The following is a 20,339-nucleotide window of genomic DNA, read 5'->3' on the forward strand; positions in this document are numbered from 1 at the left end:
CTACACCTCAGCTGGCAGACACGCTGGGGTCGGGGCACCTTTGGGGCGATCCTGAGTAGGTGATGGTTGAAAGTTAATAAGCATCGGAATCAACCAGACCATCAACTTAGGGTCTAACAGGAGCCCAATTTGGACACAAAATTCTCTGACTGAAAAGGAAGATCCAGGATCAGAAGGCAGGCGAAATGTCAGAATGTTTCTCAAACCTCCAACAGCAGCCACAGTAAGAAGCATATGTGACATCGCGACCCAGTGACACATGGATGAACATAGACACAGGGAAAGAATATTTACCCGCAACGCTGACACTCCCCTCTCGCCATGCATCTGAGATTCTCTCCTTCTTAGATTGTTTTATTTGGTGCTGCAGGACCCACTCATGGGATGAATCCCACAGGTGGTAAAGCACTGCAGCGAAATGGGATGTGCTGAAAAGTGAAAACTACAGTGTGGTAATCAGGGGGGGAGCAGACGTGACTCCTCCCCTCTGCCCTTCTCTTCTTGCCTCTCCCTTTATGCCTCCTCGCCCTCCTCTAGAGCAAGATGGCTGGTTTCAGCGAGCCATCCTCTTATGCCCGCCTCCCAACACGTTATTTCCCTTTCTCTGGAAAATTCTAGTTGTATCTTTAAGCTACTGGACATTTTATTTGACGTTATATGTTCTACCTTATCATATATTTGAAAAACCAAAAAGCGGCTCTTTCTCTTCTGTTCTAATATTTCCATCAAACAGCCCAAGAACGCAGAGCTGGAGACTTTTCAGGCTGAACGAGGCTGAGGACAAGACTGATACCATCTCTCCTCAGCCCTCAGGAGGACAAGGCTCCACCTGAATCCTGGACTCCCGGTGGGCGTCCGAGCCCCTTCCTTTCTCAGTCACAGGTAACTTCACCGAGTGGTTGAAGAGACCAAGTCTCCAAGTCCTCCTTCCACGTCTTTGCTGGTGGCCTGAGTCTACATTCCAGCGCACCAGTCACCCCGGCGGGTCACAAAGCACCTCTCTGCGCTGCAAGCCTTTCTTTCCCGGTAGAAACGCTCGCGGAAACCACGGCTAAGAAACAGGCGGCTCTAACCGAAATGGACGGTGACTCTCGCCTCCTTCCTTCCCCTGAGCTGCCCGCTGTGGCCTCCGCCAGCTCTCGGACGCTCTGCACACAGGCTCCTGCTGGACCAGAAGGCGCGTGGTTCCGGCTTCTGCTCGCCCAATCTGCTTGGCCGCTCAAGCCTTGTGAACAGTCATGGGCCCAAGACGACGGCTCCCAGGGCTTCTCCACTCTCTGACCAAGCTCCCTCTCGGGTTTCCAGCTTCTGCTCAGTCCTCTTTCAAACGATGATGTCTTGAGCTCCTGTGGTGTGTGGCCCAGGTGTCGGGATTTGGTGCCTCGGGTCAGGTGCTCCCCCAAGGGCCCTGGGGGGCAGTTACTGAGGAAGACCCTGGGCTCGGTTAAGTTTGTAAGGTGGTCAGTGCACTGCTGGACCCCAGCTACTGTCATCCAACTCTACAGGCAGCTCTGCTGTGAGGTGACGCATACATGTATTTCTGAATAAACAAACAAACACCCCTCTTGTTCTGTAAAACTGTGCCGCAAGACAGCAGGGCTCATGGGAGGGGCAGGGCTCAGCAGACTAGTCAGACCCTCACAGCTGTGGAGCAGAGCCCTAACAAAACAGCGATAATCCTAATGAAAAGTCTACACAGTGGGAAAGGCACCTTAGATTCCTACTAAAGAAATGCAAAAGCAAATATAGGCCTTCATCTTTTAAAAGCGGGGAATGAAAAGTAGGGACTCAGACAGACACTTGCACACCCATGTTCACAGCAGCGTCATTCACAGTAGCCAAGAGGGGGAAGCAACCCAAGTGTCCACTGACGACAGGTAAATGCATAAACAACATGTGGTCCAGCCATACAATGGAATATGGTTCAGCCTTAAGAAGGAAGGACATTCTGACACCTTTTACAACACGGATGAAACTTAAAGACATTATTCGAAGTCAAATAAGCCAGACACAGAAGGACAACTAGTGTATGATTCCACTTACGTGAGACACTAGTCAAAATCATGGAGACACAAAGGAGAATGCTGGTTTCCAGGGGGTGGGGAGTCAGTGTTTAATGGGGAGAGTTCCAGTTTTCCAAGATGAAGAGTCTTGGAGACGGATGGAGGGGCAGTGGTGACGGTTGCAATCATATAATGTACTTAATGCCAGGGAACTGTGCATAGGAAAATGGTGCAGATGGGAAAAGTTATACTCTGTGTATTTTACCACAATTTTAAAAAATAAGGGACTTCCCTGATGGTCCAGTGGGTAAGACTCCATGCTCCCAATTCCGGGGGCCCCGGGTTCTATCCCTGGTCCGGGAACTAGATCCCACATGCATGCCGCAACTAAGAAGCCCACACACCGCAACAAACATCCCGCGTGCCGCAACTAAGACCTGGCGCAGCCAAAATAAATAAATAAATAAATGTTTTTAAAGAAATAAAAAAATAAGGTGCAGGTAGCTTTATGGAAAGGGTTTAAGGGTTGTGAGTTATGAGGACTGGGACGGAGGGCACAGATGGAGAGAGCTGGGCCCAGAGGGACGTGGATGAGGGAGGCTGCGGATGGGTGTTCTCTCATTCTGCTGCCTTATCTGAGGCACCAAGCGCTGATACGTGGAATCTCTGTGAACCAGCGCAAATTTCTCTTTACCCTGAGGTCCTTCCCCAGTCTGGCAGTCGCTTGAGCTACAAAGCCTTACAGAAACCAGCCCCCTTCAGCCAACAGAATGTACCACGCAGTCACGACCACGTTCCTCATCATCCCACCTCCTTCCACCTTCACCTAACTTCCTACAAACGCTACACCCCCACGGCACCCCCCTCACCGTGCCCGTTCATCAGACTGGTGATTTTCTCACACGTGGTTTTGAGACGCAGTTTTCACAGTGCCTGACAAGGCATTCCACTCTCACCTTCCCCACCAGGTATCACACTCCCCCTGTCAGAGTCACAGCGTCTGAGACGGTGAAGAATCATAAACTCACCTACAGGCCTACCTCGAGAAGAATCTATTACTGTAGATCAAGAATCACCCAAATTTTCCTTCCCTTTATTTCCACGTGGAATTGCACAGTTTTTCTAGGAAGAAAACCTTTTATGTCCCCATAACATCTCTTAAAGGAGGAACTTGCACAAATGTTCAAAAATAGGGAAAGGAGTAAACAAATGTCAGCCCACCTGTGGGATGGGATATTCTACGGTGTTGTAGAAGGTGTATAAGACTGTACAGCACGTAGCCGAGCTCAATGGAAAATGCTTTAATACAAGGGGACATGGTAACTGAATGTATAATGTAATCATGACATTTTTAAAATCCTGAAGGTCAAGTAAGAAGATTATGGGCAATATTTTTTCTGTACACTTCCTGTAATGATCTCAGCTAAAAGAACATCTTAGAGGTTATTTATAGCCTACATTCCTCTACATTAGGTATCACACCAGTTTATATGTTATTTCTTATCATATTAAGGCTACATAGATAAGACTACAGGCTTAGGTAGTTTCTCCTTAGCAGCCATTTTAGTTACCCATTCCTATCTTTAAACTAAGACCAACGAATTTCCTGCCGACCCGCCCACAAGGAAGCCACTCAGATCGCAGGGCTGCTCGGTGCGCATGGGGACAAGGGGCTGCCTGAACTGGAGGGCTGTCGGGTCAGCTTTAGAGCGTCTGCTGCTCCCTTCCACGGCTCTGCCGGGGCTGGAATACTCGCGCTTGACTGGTTAGGATCCCTAGCGAACATTTCCGAATTGGGACCGGCTTTGTCAGTGGGACCAGGATACCCGAAGCCCACTGCCTGAGGCTCCCTCCATCCCGTGCAGGATGGGGACAGATGCTACCTAAAATACCATTTCCCCAGGTGCACCCTCCTCCAATCAGCCAAGATGCCCAGAGCCGTTTTTTCCTCTCCAGCTTCCAGGGCTCTCCCGAAGGACCCCACAGCACCTGTTCAGCCTAAGTGTCTCCACTCCCTCTACTCAGCTGCAGGCAGACCAGGCCTCACAATGCACGCCTGTAATTTGCTGGGGGCGGGTTGCTTGTCCGCCTCCTTCCTCCCTCCCCATCCCCTCCGCCAGCACACAGCCTTCTCTGCTCAAGACCCAGCTGGCGTTCTCTCATTCACCAGGTATACTTCCCTCCCCGGCTCCCTCACGCCCCCCCGCCCCGCCCCCAGCCGGCACCACCGACTCTGTTTTTTGTTCATGCATATTTCTCTCCACCTGGATTACGGTGGAGCCTCCCTGCACTGGACAGAGAACTTCCGGAAACATGGATTAAGTCAGCCACATTGACTCTCATCGTGTTAACCTTGTTCCTTTGTGATTCTTGTGTGTGTCACACGAAAGGCAAAGCCACACCCCGTTGGTCGTTAAAAGCTCACGTGCCCGAACCCCTTTTCCCATGGCACGCGCTGGCACTTTCACCAGACGGCCCCCCAAAGCCTAACAAATCTTGTGTCAGATAAACACCTTCATTCTCCAATCTACAGGTTGGGAGCTGGAAGAAGTATTTACTCACCCTGCCCTGCTCTCCTAGCTCAAATCTAGCTACATAAATGCCGGCCTCCCCCTCTGACTCTCCCTGCGGAGGACCGAGATTACTTTCATTACATGTGCTAACATTTCACTTGAAGTCCTCTGTGTCCTCAGATTAACCTAAGTGTGATGCTCGTGATGCATGTGAAGCGTGGGGTTCGGTGGGTCACGGAACCAGACAGACCCGGGTTCAAATCCTAACTTGATCACTTGCAGCGTGCGACCAGAGGCAGAGGCTCAGCGTCTCTGGGAGCTAAGTTTCTACTCTGCAAGTGGGGATAATAACGAGACCTCAGCAGGCCAGCATTCTGACAGCCTGGGATAGAGCACGCATGGCTCGTGGAAACACAAGGTCCGAGGTTCAGAGAATGGTTGCCTCCCCTAGCCCCCTTCCCCCTGTGCTAAGGGCCTGACCCTGGACCAGGCACTAGTCCCCGATGCGACCTTATCTAATTTCAGGGCCAACACATGAGGTAGGCGTGATTATTCCCTTCTTACAGATGAGGAAACCGGATAAATAATAAGCCCTCCCTCCAGTTTGGGGGTGGCCACAGAACCTCTGGGACCGTCCCTCTGCACCATGTGGAATCAAATTACCAGAAAGTCTCTGAACAGAGTTAAGCCCCCAGTGTTGGGTGTTGTATGTTTTCATTTGCAGGGTGTTTGGGGTTAAGTGTGGGTGCTACTGCGACATCCGCAAGCTCAGGTGCTACATCTCTCTTTACACCTGACCTCATGGTCCTAAAGCCTGGGAAGAAAAACTACAACTTGGAAAACAAAGACTTTTAAGTTTAAAAAACACATCTTTCTTTTCTACCTTGGGTCGTTCATCTTTAAAAAATAGAACTAGGCATCAACTGGTCCAAAATATTCCAGTATAGCAACAAGGATCAACTGTAGAGCACAGGGAACTCTACTCAGTATTCTTTAATAACCTAAAGGGGAAAAGAGTTTGAAAAAGAATAGATATATGTATATGTATAACTGAGTCACTTTGTTGTACACCTGAAACTAACACAACACTGTAAATCAACTATATTCCAATATAAAATAAAAAAATAATTTTTAACGCAAAGCAAAAAAATAAAAAATAAAAGAGTATACCAATGTCAGCGCTGCCAGAGTATCGGAGGATTCATACCTCCACAAAACTTTCATTCTGATGCCCTCCCCTCCCCAGCCCCCATCTTCCACTTGGGATTTTTTTTTAATATTGGAGAAAAGCGGGGTGGAGACAAAGAAGGAGAGGTAGGCAGACACGTGCTGGCCCCCAGGTCTCCAGCACTCGCAGCTGCCTTGAGCACCAGGGCTGCCTAGAGATTCTACCGCAGACACGGTGACCCTCCTCCCAGGGCATCCTCTGGTTTGGAAGGGCCGGAAAGCCAGACAGCGAGGCCCCTGGGAGCAGCCCTGGCCCGATGGAGGCGGGGGCTGCAGACTGAGCACTCAGTCTCCCTCCCTCCTGCCCTCCGCCCGCCCCGGCTCCCCTCCCAGACGTGACCGAGACCCACATCACTGTCCCCGGGGCAAGGGGGCAGCTTCCCGGTGCACCCAACCCCAGAAGCAGTGTGGAGTCAGTAAAAGGCGGGGGTGGAACTGAGAGCTGCGTGGGCAAGAGGAGAGGCCGCTGGCTGATGATGAGTTTCTGCCGACCGGACAAAGAGCAGGAAGGCCAGCTCCGGCGTTTCTGATCCCCCAGAGGCAGGGAAAGGAACGGCCTCCTAACGGAATCTTGGTTCATGAATCACGATTCCAAACACTAAGTCACTGAGTGATCTACCAAATTCCTGAGAATCCAGAGATTATAAATACAAAAAAAAAAAAGAGCAGTTATCTTTTAAGGAGCAAGTTCCAGCACTCACACAAAAAGCCAATGGGAAAATTTTTTACGTATACTGAGAATGGCGCAATAGCTCTTCCGTGGTATTTCTGCCCCAAATGCATAACCTCCATCTAAAGTGAGGAGACGACTTCCCTGGCGGTCCAGTGGTTAACACTGCGTGCTCCCAATGCAGGGGGCCCAGGTTCGATCCCTGGTCGGGAAACTAGATCCCACAGGCCGCGGGGCAGCTAAGAGTTCGCATGCCACAATTAAGGAGCCTGCGAGCCACAACTAAGACCCGACGCAACCAAAATAAATAAATAAATATTTTTAAAAATAAAAATAAAAAAATAAAGTGAGAAAACGTCAGACAAATCCCTGACAAATCCCTGGAGGGAATAACTGATGTGGCTCTTTGAAACTGTCAAGGTCATGAAAGGCAAGGGGACTAAAGAAACATAACAGTTTGAGAAAACAGTTTAGTTTGACAACAAAATGTAATAGGAATCCCAGGCTGGACGCTGAACCAGAAGACGGTATTAGTGGGAGAAACGGCGAATTCCAAATAAAGTACGTACAACTGTGTCAGTGTGAACACCCTCTCTGGATCACAGCACCGTGGTCACACCAGATGTCAACATCAGGGGAAGCTGGTGAAGGATACACGGGACCTCTCTCTTACTTTTATAACATTTTTTAAGCTTAAAATTATTTTAACGTAAAGGCTAAAAGCAAAAGAACAAAAAACAAAACAATGTTCCCTGCAAATGATTAACACTGTCCAAAGCTGCTCTAACGTCAGGACTGTAAATCATAATTGGAAAAAACTTGCTGGATTGTTTCCAGTGGAAAGTGAAAAGATGGGGAAGAAAGCACTGCCTGGTCTACTTTTTTATAATCACACAAGCTGGGCATCCGTAGAGCGTTTCTAAGTCATGTTTAGCTCAATCCTGGAAACGCTGTTTCTAGGGTGTTGTTTCTACAAGGTTCCTCTGAGATGCCTGAGCCCGTGGATAAACAGCTCCATGAAGACCCAACACTCCATTGGCCGGCCCGAGTTAAATAGCAGTTTCAAAAAGGAAAACACCAGACTTGCCCAAGTGGTGGTTAGTGTGCCCTGAAACCGCACATTATCGCCCTCGAAGTGATGAATTCAGAAAAAAAATTGACAACGTTCACTTTACAGTACATCTGGGTCTGTTGTTCTCACCCATCTGAGGTTTCACAGTTAGTGACATAAAAGGCAACAATGACCTGCTGTATAATAAATAAATTAATTAAATAAAATTTTTGTTAAAAAGGCAACAATGGTTACAGGTTGTCCTATTTCTTACTACGTAACAAATATCCATTAAATACCTCCTGGATAGAAGGCACTGAGGCTGCAAGGACAAACAGGACCCAGACCCGCCCTCAGGCAGTGTTTATATTCCAGCAGACAGTCATGTTATGTGGAAAAGCTCTATAGTAGAGGAACATGCAAAGTATTTTTGGAACATGGGGGAGAGAAGGATTAGCCCAGGTGGAGAGGTCAAGTAAGGCTTTGAGGAATGAGTAGGAGTTTGTCAGGTACAGAAGGGAGTGTGGGCTTGTGAAATCTCATGACCTGTTCACTAGTCGAGGGTGACTACAACGTACAGGGAAGCAGGAAGTGGTGGGAGAGTCAGAAGCATTGGCCCAACGTTAAAAAGTGACCTTCATTACAATTCCTCAGAACACGTAATAAGTTAACTTTTAAAATATCAATTCTCACCACTCCTCTTCAAGATCATACGAAACAGAGATGCTTCAGTGATCATAACGTTTAAAATGCGACCGAGAACCATCAGGGGGCCAGAGTGCTCATCAGTAAAGAAGTTAGACAACTAGCCCAGATTTTGTGAGCGCCCCCCATTGTATTAATTCTTGGCTTTTTCACTTAGTGAACTGCAGAGACTCACAAACAATCCCTAGCTTGACTATGGTCCTGAATGCCTCATAAACTACAGAGAGCTACTTCAGAAGGACCTACACACAGACAGAAACACACATGAAACCCAACTTTTGAACAAGAACGTCTGACCTCGGCGGAGAGAGGGTGGCTCTTGATCCAAGGAGTTCTGCTTCGACATCTGACCCTACTTGTTTTGGGTTCCGGAACCTCTTACCCCAGGTCCCACTAAGGCCTTTGAACATGAAAATCCTAAAGTTGAATCACTAGTTCAACTTTCCGACATCAATGAGCCTTTTATATTTTGAAAATATCCTCTCTTCCTGTAGGAAGAACAAAGTGTGGATTGATGTCTGAGCATCTTAGCATCTGTCAGAGCTCTTGACCTTCCCCAAATCCAACACCGTATTCAAGGGTAACAATGGTTGGACTATAAACTAACTCTAACCTAGACTACTAGGCTTGTGTTTACCAAACACAAGATTGAAGGACCTTTTACCCCTACAAATATACACATGAAAACCGAAGCAAATGGCTTTAACTTATGGCATTTGCAGCCACAGGTTATTAGAATCAGAAAGGGCCTTAACGGTGGTCTATACCCTGCGGGTTACAGACTTTGGAACAAGTATAGTTACGTCAATAAAGCAAATTGTTCTACGTGACATAGCTAAGCAGTGCCAGAACCAGGAAAACCCAGAGCAGCTGACTCTTTGTAGAATGTGTTTTCTACCTTTCCAGATTGCCAGAGTTTATTTTTATAGTTCCGGTGGTTAGCAAACAGTATTCTGAAATCTTAACAACTAATTTATATGTGTTTAAAATCCAAATCTAAAATTTTAAAAAACATGACTTTCTGCAGTACCTTGATGTAACGTATGGCAATGAAAGAACCTCTTGCTGGAAGGTGTCCTCCCTCTCTCCCCAAAATAGGGTGAAGTCCTAACCCCTGTGGATGTGACCTTATTTGGAAATAAGGTCCTTACAGATGTAGTCAAATTAACATGAGGTCATACTGGATCGGGGTGGGCCCTAATCTGACTGGTGTCTTTGTAAATGTCGACAGAGACCCATAAGGAGAGCACCGTGAAGAAGGAGGTGGGGATTGGAAGGAGGCACCTGTAAGCCAAGGACACCAGGGTTGCTGGCAACCAGCAGAAACTGGGAGAGGCAAGGAAGGGTACTCCCCTGGAGCCTTTGGAGAGAGCTGTCTCCTGATGCCCAGGAGAATTGGGTGATTGGCCTGAGGTCGTACAGTAAATAAATAAGGACGGAGCCAGAGCGAGAACTCAGGCCGCCTGCTCGCGTCCTTTCTCCCACAGGGCGGCATAAACCAGGCTTGCGTTCGGCCAGCCACGCAGACCTGACGACTGGTCATGCTGGCTTCACTCAATAGAGGTTTATTTTTCTCCCATAACAGGAAATTTGGAGAAACGCCACCCAAGGCTGACATGGCAGCTGCATCATGTAACCAGTTTCCAGGTTTCTTCTATATTCCTGTTCTGTCACGCTTGGCAAGACGGTTCCCATCTGTAACTACCAGCTCTGTGTCCTGGGGAGAAGGGCAAAGGGCAAAGATCAAAACGATGCCTGGCAGTTACTTCTCCGAGAAGCTTTCCTGCATGCCCCGCCCAGGGGCTCCACCTGCATCTGATTGGCTGAAACGTGTCACCTGGTCAGTCGTAGCTGCAAGGGAGTCTGGAAGGCTGGGTGCCTTAAGTGCACATCACTGCCCTGAACAAAACCTGGGCTGTTACAAGGAATGGACAGTGGGCTGTGTCTGCTACAGCTGTCGACGCCTCGAACCTGCCTTCCGCTATTTCACGTTGCCAAGTAACAGTCATCTCCTTGTCCCCTCTCTCCCCAGTTCCCCACCCACCACCAGTGTTCCGATGATACACCAAGACAGCCAAGCTCCACAGTTGTCACTCCTGTTTCTCAGCAAAACTTCTATTTTCCCAGAGAAGGGTTCAAAGCAACCATCTCTTAGAGTAATTAATATGACCATGTGAAAGCTGTGTTCATCCTGGATTTTCTGTTACACTTCCCATTTCAAGTCCATGGTCCTACGGTTCTCACAAACAGTTGGGATTTATATCTTGTAAATCCCAACATTTCAGCATCCAAACTGTACCTGCTAGATGTCTGGAAGTAGCACAATGCCCCTTTATCCTACATGTCTGGATTCTGAGCTACTGACCCTGCCCTCCAGGTGCTCTCTGTCTGGAGGGGAGACATCCCGGGTCCTGGTCAGGTAAGTGGAGGGACATGGGTGTCTGCAGGAGTCCAGGAAGCGTTCCAGGAAGAGGACCATTGATGGGACAAGGTATGCACAGCATGTGGTACGAATTCTCTCTTTTTTTGCTGTAAGCAAATGCAGAAGAACTTAAAAACCCAAGTAAACTTTGGTTTCTTCAAAGCAGCCACCAAGTGGGCTTTAACAATGCAGCCTTTGTTCAAAGCATTCCTTTGCAAATGCAATTTGTTCAAATGCAAGTCCTTTTCTGAATTACTTTCAAGACTATATAAAAATCTTTGGAATTTTTCTCACTGGAAAATCCTTGTCCCTTAGGATGGGTTTTATTTTCTGGACATAGGGGAACAGAGGGACAGAGGGAGACAAATACGTGAATCAGGATAGAGCAGGTGAACAGCCCTGCTAAGGGCTCACCAGGGCTATCTTGTAAGAAGCTTATCTGCAGAGAGGCCCCGCTCCTTAGATCACATATGCAAAGCCCACAGAGAAGAAAGTAAAACATTCAAAAGGCAGTGGAAATTTGAACAGGCCTTTATTTAAGTCCAGGACAATAGTGTGTTTACTGGGTCTGTGGATTTCTGTCTTCCTGGTCAGAGGACAGGTGTTTACGACTTCACACGTGGTCCGGGTTTTATCCTGAGAAGCTGTTAAACCTTCAGCACCAAGAACTCTTCCCTTATGTCCGCAGGGTCGTGGGTGTGGAAGGATTCATCCCGGGAAGCAGGCCTCCTCTCAGCTTCTGACCCCTCCTGATAAGCAGCTTGCCCTCTTGACACCCAGTCGTGAGTTGAAATGTGGCCCATGAATCAGCAAAGTCATTTTCCCCCCATGTGCCTCCAGAGTTCTCATCAGCTCCACTTTGCTCATCTCTGACCTTTCGCCCTTTTCTCTCCTCTGTTCATGTTTTCCCTCCTCCCAGCTGCATCCCGGGATGGTGGTCTGAGCCCTGTCTGCTACGCAGTCTCCTTTTCACCCACTTATGCGCGGGTGTCCGTACGGCTCACACCGGACACTGGACAGCTTTTTCCTTTCGGCTGAGGAAGCTCGGGGCCCCACTTAGTCACCAGCACCGTCGTCCTGTTTGTGCAAAGCCGCCCTCTGCTGCATCAGCCGGGGGCTCCGAGTGGACTTCGGCTTCCCTGGCACGATTCCCTCACACAAAGTGCAAACACACCTCCTCCAGCGCCTGGCCCCAAGCAGGGGACGAGGGCAGTCTGAGAGTTCACTGCCAGCACAGGGCAGAAAGCAAAATTCCTGAAGGGAAGGGCGGGGTGGGCAGCCTCCGGGCACCTCACCCCCTCTTTGCACTTCCCTATGATGTCAGGGTGTTGGAGGGGCCCCAGGTAAGGTTTTTTTTTTTTTTTTAAACGTCTTTATTGGAGTATAATTGCTTTACAGTGGCGTGTTAGTTTCTGCTGTATAACAAAGTGAATCAGCTATACATATACATATATGGAAGCAACCTAAGTGTCCATCGACAGCTGAATGGATAAAGAAGATGTGGCACATATACACAATGGAATATTACTCAGCCATAAAAAGAAACGAAATTGAGTTATTTGTAGTGAGGTGGGTGTCCCTAGAGTCTGTCATACGGAGTGAAGTAAGTCAGAAAGAGAAAAACAAACACCGTATGCTAATGCATAGATACGGAACCCAGGTGAGTTTTGCATCAGGAAAAGATCACAGGTCATCGGGAAGCAGCACAGGGCGCCCCAGGCTGCGGCTGCAGGGTCCTCCGGGGCCCGGACCTCTGGCCCAGGGTCTTGGGATTTTCACCTGCCCCTCCCTCCGGTCCCAGAGCTGTTGTGTGGTCCTCAGTCCCAGGAGGGGTCACTGGCAGCCCGGCACCGGCCCTGCTCACCAGGCAGGAAGAGGGGCGCTGGGGTCAGTTCCTGGCAGGAATTCTACGGACAGTACGTTGTGTGTTCTGAGTGATAAACACACGTCCATCATGCAGTCCTTGGGCACACACACTCAGGACACAAAGCACACACGGCCAGAGATCCCTGCTGGGGTCAGAAGCCGCCAGCTCTTCCTTTCACCGCAGACCTGGAGAGCCCTCCTTCTGGGCTGACTTCAGGCCAGCACCAGGGCTGTGAAGCAGGACAAACCCAGCTCTTCCTAACTTCAGGCTCAGGGCTCCAGCAAAAGTCAGGCTTAAACTTTCGGTCACACCCTCAGCACTCCTACAGACCAGCCCCAATCTGTGTTTTCAGCAGATTTTTTTTTTCTTCTTAAATCCTGAAACACAAAGGGTTAAAGGATCTACCTGGGAATTTAAGGATTAAAGTCAGGCGCGGATTCCCGTCCGCACCCCACCTCCCACAGGACAGATTTCTGCCTGATTCTTTGATCACTGGATGTTCCCCTGACCCCCACCATGTCACCGTGTCACCGAGTCAGTGAGGGCTGGGAAAGCGGGCCTGGCACCAGAGTCCACACAGGCCCTCTGACAGCAGGCACCGCCGGACTTTGGCTCCAAGGCCCACATTGCAGAAGCCGCCCCTTCAAAATCAGTGGTCCCTCGAGGGTCTCCGTAGTGGATGGCTCGGCCACAGGCTGACAGCGGAGGGTGCTTGTTTTCCTGGTGCTGAGTTTATCTCAGCGTTTGCAGGGGGCGGATTAGATGGGTGCTCCGCTGCAACCTTCCTGTAACCACTATTGTCCTAAATAAAGAAAATAATCTGATTTTGGCGGGCAGAGAAAGTTTTCTAAGCGGTCAGTTCACCTGTTTTCCTACCAGCTTTTAAAGATCAACGTGTCGTGAAATGTCGTATTGAAAACGTAAGCATGAAATTATTTCATAAATGAGATAAACTAAAGGCTAACCTTTCATTCATATTTTCATTGGGAAATAAGCAGGTTCTTAGAATAGAAGGTAGGACATCTTTATGCTTAAATCCTCTTTAAATATATTTTTTTGCTCTGCTTCCAGGAATCCTGTTGCCAAAACAAGCCCGGATGTCACGTCAATGGGGAGCTGTAAAACTGCAGATTCCTGGGCCCAGGAACAGCTGGTTCCCAAGCCTTAGCTGGAGACAGCGAAGAACAGGCTAACCAGCAGTGACCTGAGGCCCAGGGGACTTTCCTGTTTGCTCTGCCCACTATTGAATTACCTGGGCTTTACCCTTGTCTCCAAACAGCTACCAGAAACCAGAAAAATCTGGCCAGGCGTGGGGTTAGAATACATTAAAGCTGCTGCTTCAGAACAGTTTGAAAATCTTTACGGAGCAGGTTAGGCAGGTTCCCAAGCAGAAGGTCATTCCCCTCCCGGGCTTGACAAGTGCACGTGTGCAGTCACCCCACAGAGCACAGGAAAATGTCTGATCGGCCACCAAGGAGTCCAGTTCTAAGGGCAAGGGCCCTGGTCTGGGACAGAGCCCTACAGGGCCGCCTGTGAGGATCGCGTTACTCCCTAACACCCCAGGCCCCCGCGGCATAACAATGATTTGTTAGAGGTTCCATCCACCCAGAGCCTCCCCCCACCGCCAGCAAGAGCCCCTGCGACTTCGGAGAAAACACGCAGACATCAGAGACAGCGTGCAGGGGTGAGCAAGAAGCCCTTGGATGCAAACTCATCGGGGGAGAAAAAGTAAGAAACGGATAAAGCCATAGTTGTTTTCTATTTTATCTCCATCTGTGACGTACCACTGAAATGTACAACATCGTCATCTTTGAATACACTGTGCTTCCCATTCCATTCCATTCCAATGTTACACTTGCTGGCAAGTCAGCATTTCGTGCCCTTTCCAGCATCTGCTTACTGTTCAGCAAACACTGATTGGCACGTACTATGTGTACGGGATGGACTAATGCTTTGTGGCTAAACAAGATGCCTGCTCTCCAGAAACGTTCAAGTTCCAGGCTTGACAGGCTCTCAGCTGGACCAGAAGTGACGTGTCCCAACAGCTCTCATCTCTGGAGCCCTTCCCGAGCCGCGTGGCTTCTGTTTCAGCTACAGCTCACCTGCTCCACCCCGCTGCCTCCCTAGAGGCTGCCCTGAGCGGACTGCACCCGGGCTTCCATGCCCTCGGGCTTCTGCTGGGTTTGCACAGCTGGGAGCCCGGCCAGAAGGGAAGGAGGGAGGGAGGGAGGAGACAAGGAGACCATGGCGCCCGCAACGCAGCCCTCTCCACCTCCGGGTCTGCAAAAGCCCCTCCTGGGGCTGGTGCCTCCACGGCCACCAGCCAGGGTGGGCAGGCCCTGTGGCTCCCCTACCTGGCGAGTTACTCTTTTTTAAACAGTTTTTTTTTTAATTAATTAATTTATTTATTTTATTATTTATGGCTGTGTTGGGTCTTCGTTTCTGTGCGAGGGCTTTCTCTAGTTGCGGCGAGCGGGGGCCACTCTTCATCGCGGTGCGCGGGCCTCTCACTATCGTGGCCTCTCTTGTTGCGGAGCACAGGCTCCAGACGCGCAGGCTCAGTAGTTGTGGCTCACGGGCCCAGTCGCTCCGCGGCATGTGCGATCCTCCCAGACCGGGGCTCAAACCCGTGTCCCCTGCACTGGCAGGCGGATTCTCAACCACTGCGCCACCAGGGAAGCCCTACTCCTTTTTGACACATTCTTCATGTCAGCCCCTCCCACCAGCCCTGACAGGCGTTTCTCCCGTGACTTTGGGGTTATTTAATTAAATCCTCAAACAGCACGATGAGGTAAGTATTATCAGCTTCACCTTCCAGACCCTGCAAGGGAGTCTCTGGCGGGTTAGGGGATCTCCCCAAGACCACAGGTGAGAGTGGACTTGCTGGAATTCAAACCCATTTCTGCTTGGCTTCACAACCTCTGGTTTTCCTGATAATCGAGAGAGAGAGAGACAGAGACAGAGACAGAGAAGATTCGTGGTACAGATTAGTGAAGAGCTGGCAAGTTAATAATGAAAATAATAATGCCCATTTTCTGGTCTCTTTCCCTGATTCTGTCCAGGGAAACTCCAGGCTGAACACCAAATGTCACTGGCTTCAGAAAATGACTCAAGTCCAACCTTTCCAGAGAAGGAATCTGTCAGCTGACCGGCTGATTAGAGTGTGGCAGTAGTGAGACCACTTTGAGCCCCTCATTGCGTTTCTGGTTAACTTAATGCTCTGACAAGCTGTGTCACAGGCCTCAGGCTGCACCCCCCAACCCCCGGGGGCCCGCCCAGACCAAGCACCCATCCCGCAGCACAGACCCAGTGGCCCTGCCCCACCGCCTGCCCGGGAGAGGCAGCCCGCAGCACGTGGGGGCAGAGAAGGGAGCGGAACTGCAGCGGGACCAAACCGCGGACTGGGGGTGGCGGGGAGGGTGTTCCCCATCACTTCTAGGCCAAGGCTGCCCTGTCTGCACCCGGTCCGCCCCCGACTCTCCAGGAGCCGCAGGCCCGGCCTGAAGCAGAGCTGAAGACAGCTGCTCTCAGCTGCTGGGAGATTCATCGCTGGGAAAAGGGGATGTTTGAAATCCACACTCCAGAGTGGGCTCACTTTCCCCTCCTGTTGGTCCTTCATTTACTCGGCCAACGAATTGGCCAGATGTCTGTGCAGCGTCTACGATTTTCAAGAAGAGTGCTGGGCTTCCTGCATCCTTCTCCCACCTCCTGCACCATTTTCCTGGGTCGACCAAAGCACTTCTACCCCCTCCCCGACTTGCTCTTCACCTCCAAAATGACCCCTCTCCCCCTTCCCGCCTCCCCGGCAAGACAAACTTCATCCCTGGAATCTTGAAAATCTTAGCCATGTATACGGAAGAAATTCCCTGGTTATTAATTCAGCTGGGTGGCCTGACAGCTCTCCTGAACTCTCCCTGGCTCCTTAAACCAACTGGACCTCTAATTGGTGACTATTACGGAAGTTTAGGTTGCTCCCTGGGTCCCCTCAAGGGGTCATTGCATTCTCTACCTGTGCTAGAGAAGGAATGGAGAACCCCCTCACCTTACCACAGCTTGATCACTCACCAGCTTCTGTCAAGAGGCAACCATCTTCCTCTCATCCCTGTCCCCCCTCTGCCCCTTCCCTGGACCCCGAGGCTCCGAATGTCCCTTCCCCAGTGCAATGAGAGGACTTGACCCTCATTAGGAACGGAGCCTCCAAACTCGTCTGCTGAAGAATCCAGAGGAGGTGGGCTCAGAGCCACCAAATGCCAGCTCCAGAGTCAGTGCCTTTACAAGCCACCTCTACGTGCAAGCTTAAGTGACGGGCGGGGGTGGGCAGACACTAGGAGCCTTACAGAGGACGCAGGATGGGCCATGGAGCCATCTGGGCACAGGGTGGAGAGACCCCACCTCGCACTGCAGCCTCCAGGCCTCGCCTTTGCCTCCACGCCTTCTCACCCTGTGAATGAGTTTCAGTTCCTTTCAGACCCCTGCCCCCATCTAGGGGCTTGCTCTCATAAACCTGGTCAGGCAGGCTGGCATGGAAAAAGAAGCTGATACTATCCTAGGAGCATCTGGTCCCTCTGCAAACATCTGGACAAGTCTGCACGGAATGTCAGAAACCAACAAAATGGGCCAAACATTGACTATATAAAAATACATGTAAAAAGAAGACAGTTAAGTTGGAGTAACTGGACCCCCTGCTGTGTGTTACAAGGGACAACAATAGGATCTGTACAGTTCAAGGCAACTGAACGAAATTTACAAACAGAAGTCAAATGTTTCTTTAGCTTTCGAAAGGCTGATATATCGCCTAATATTCAGGTAGGCTTGTTTGCTGGCCTTCGAGCAAATCCACCTCCAGAATTGCCATTTCCACCAGAATCTGTAAGGCAGCACAGCGCTCTAGGAGGGGGTCCGCCCTCGTTTGGGAAGCCCTGCTCCCCTGGAAAGGCAGGCCCGGCGCGGCTACGGTACTCCTCGTCTCACGGGCGCGGAACAAGAGGGATTCTTCACCACGTGGTTAGAACACCCCAAACACGCAACACAAAAACTCTAAAACCCCCGAATCCGTTTCTCATCAGCTGTTTTCCCTAAAAGAACTCAGACAACTGCTTTCTTGGTGACCTTACATGCTTTCTGATGCTTCAAGACTCAGCCCTGAACAGACTGGGCCTGGCAAGGAGGGAAAGGAGGTTGGTTATGATTCTGAGAGTCCTGGGCTCCGTGCACGCCCGCCAGCGTGGACCCTGCTCGCCTGGGGCCGGCCACATGGTACACGGGTCGGATCTCCCGGGCATTTGAGCCATCCTTTCCCAGGGCCAATGCGCCCAGCTTATCTCAAAAGCCGAAAACAGGAAATCTGTTAAGGAATTAACAATGGTTTCCTCTGGGTGGAGGAGTTTTAAGTGACTTATTTCTGCTTTAAACATCCTTGCATATTCCCCAACGGGCCTTCGTTGCTTTCATAATTTAAAAAAAAAAAAAAAAAGCAAGCCTGAGACAACTCCTACTTCCTCTTTATCATTTGTTATCTTGCATTTTTCTGTCCCAGGAAGCTTCCGTCCACCTTTCATGGAAGCGCCAAGCCTACATTCCCATTTGTAAGGAGAACGCAGCAAACTTCTCTCTCCGTACATGTGTGGTTCTCTCTCTTCTATTAAACTGCAATTGCCTGGTTGGCAAGGATTCCAAAACACCAGGCAGCCCCTCCAGCTCCTAATCTTGCACAGAGACTTTTTTTAGCTGATACTTTGATTCCAATTTTAAGCATTTAGTAATAATGACAACAACATTTATGGAGTGTTTATGCCAGAATCTGCCTAAGCACTTCACAAGCATTAACACTGAATCCTCAAGGAACCCTAGGAACTGGGGGCCACTATGATCCCCATTTTACAGGTGAGACTATGGAGGCACAGAGCAGCATAGTAATTTGCCCGAGATCACACAGTGAGTGAGCGCCAGGGCCAGAGTTGGAATCCAGGCAATCTGACCCCAAAGACCATAGTTTACGCGTAGAAGATGTAGATAAACTTAACTTACTTTCCTTGCAGCTCCTCCTGCTGCTGGGCATGGTGGGGACAGAGGCAAGGGAAGACCACTCACGCCATAAATCTTCCCAGAAATAACAGCAGGACCAATGTGAGTAACCCAGGCCATGTGCCAGAGCGGCAGGAATTCTCTTGCATTCTGCAGTGTTTGGCTGCAGTCACACGCCAGTTTCTTGATAATCACTAACTAGGAAATTAAGCAGCAGTCGTAGAATCCAACTTTTGCAGAGAAGCAAACACTCCCAGGAGTTTGCAGGACGGAGGAATCTCGAAGCCAAACACAGATCACAGCAGGGCGGGAGCCCATCACCTTCCAAAAACACACCGACGGCGGCATTCGGTGGTTGCTCCTCATTGGCACGTTGGGGGCACATAACTAAGAGCCCACAGGCTGTCGGAAGGGATGCCGGCATTTGATCCCCAGGGGTAACGCTGGCAGGAAGAAATTCTGTCTAAAACGCCTGGGTATTCCGCTCTGGGATGCTCTCTCAAAGCACTCTCCTGGGGACACGTGGACGGACCCGAGCGCATCGGTGGACCTGCCCTCGAGGGTCTCCACTCATCTTGGGCTTTGAGAGGCTCCCTCCCCAGCTTTGGGCAGCTGGTGCTGGTCCAGCCCTTGGGAGGGCTGGTTACAGAGGAGACAGGAGACAAGATTGCCCACAGGACAAGTTCAGATCCTCGGCTAAGTTAGGAGACAGACTGGGGAAAGCTGTGGTTCTCTGAGCAAGTGAACACTTTTCAGGACCCTTGGTAGGGGCAGCTGCTCAGATCCAGCAGAGGGTGTCACAGATGCTCACCTCAGCGGGAGCAAAAGGAGTCTTGAGAAGAAGCTCTGGTAGCTGCCCCACGAAGGTGATTCCCTCGACACCCGGGTCCACGGGAAACCATCCACCAGATGCTGAGGAAAGACTTGCAAAGGCAGGTTTGGTCAGTATTTTTCCTCCCTCAATATCAATCTGAAAACTTTTCTGTTGAATTTGTATAGGATTTTCGAGTTGCAAACTATTCCTGGGTTTATCCTTGGCAAGGACTTGGTAAGAACTTGCAAACAATGGCAAAGAAGAGAACATTGGCTGAGGATCTCAGTTTTTCAATTCAACCCCCGAACACCTCTCCTGGCCCCCTCCACACTGGCGTGGGGCTGCAGGCGTGTTACCGCAACTCTCCAGGGCTCCACGGTTCTCTCTGTGACATGGGGATAGGGTTAGTGTCTCCCTGACGGGGCTGTGAGAATTCGACGAGGTAATCCCTGTAACGTTCTTCCCTCGGGGACGAGCGCATCGTAGGTACCAAATTAAGAGCTGGTTCTCCATCCTGCTGTCGTTGTCAGGTATCGAGAGGCAACCAGGTGCAGGCACAAACGCCAGGGCTAGAGATGGCCAGACAACAATGTGGTCCCTCCCCTCGGGAAACAGTCCGGCATGTGGTTCTCTGGTCCCCAAAGCAGCGGCACCAGCATCACAGGGCCTTGCGGGAAACACCAACTCCCAGAAGCCACCCCAGACCCACTGCATCAGCGCCTCCGGGGGCGGGGGGCAGGGCCGGCCACCTGCGGTTTACAAGCCCCCGGGTGACTCGCAGCTAAAGCTTGAGAGCCAGGACAGAATGAATGGCGTGCATCTGATGTGCTTTTTGTCATGCTTCTGAATTTTAGTGAATTGAGTTTCCTGTGCTTTGCGCTCCCTTGGCTCCTGAACACACCCTGTGTGAGGACTCCACGGACGCCAAGAGTTGCCCAGACACACTTTTGGTAGCTACCGTAAATGCATACAGAGATTGGCACACGTGGCATTTCTCCAACTCTGCGTTTTCCTGCTGCAAATGAGGAACAACGGATCAACTA

At 50.2% G+C, this 20,339-nt stretch overlaps 1 protein-coding gene across 6 annotated transcripts in view; it reads right to left on the bottom strand.

Moving 5' to 3' along the window:
* Window positions 1–20,339, bottom strand: part of SPATA13 (spermatogenesis associated 13) — a 266,445-nt gene that overhangs the window by 128,996 nt on the left and 117,110 nt on the right. For 3 of the 6 annotated variants that reach the window (XR_014236816.1, XM_082365028.1, XM_082365027.1), the window contains exon 1: window positions 18,486–19,034. The exons of 2 other annotated variants lie outside the window; for them this stretch is intronic. Coding sequence is in view for 3 of the 4 variants with exons in the window: in XM_082365028.1 (XP_082221154.1) it covers window positions 18,486–18,602 (117 nt within the window). In the remaining variant the exon portion in view is untranslated. Of the gene's footprint in view, window positions 1–18,485; window positions 19,035–20,339 lie in introns of those variants that run through there. One more of the 6 variants, XM_082365020.1, reaches the window with a different exon arrangement.

Source organism: Balaenoptera borealis, assembly GCF_965194805.1.
Source record: "Balaenoptera borealis genome assembly, chromosome: 18".
In the NCBI taxonomy this organism is placed as follows: Eukaryota; Metazoa; Chordata; class Mammalia; order Artiodactyla; family Balaenopteridae; genus Balaenoptera; species Balaenoptera borealis.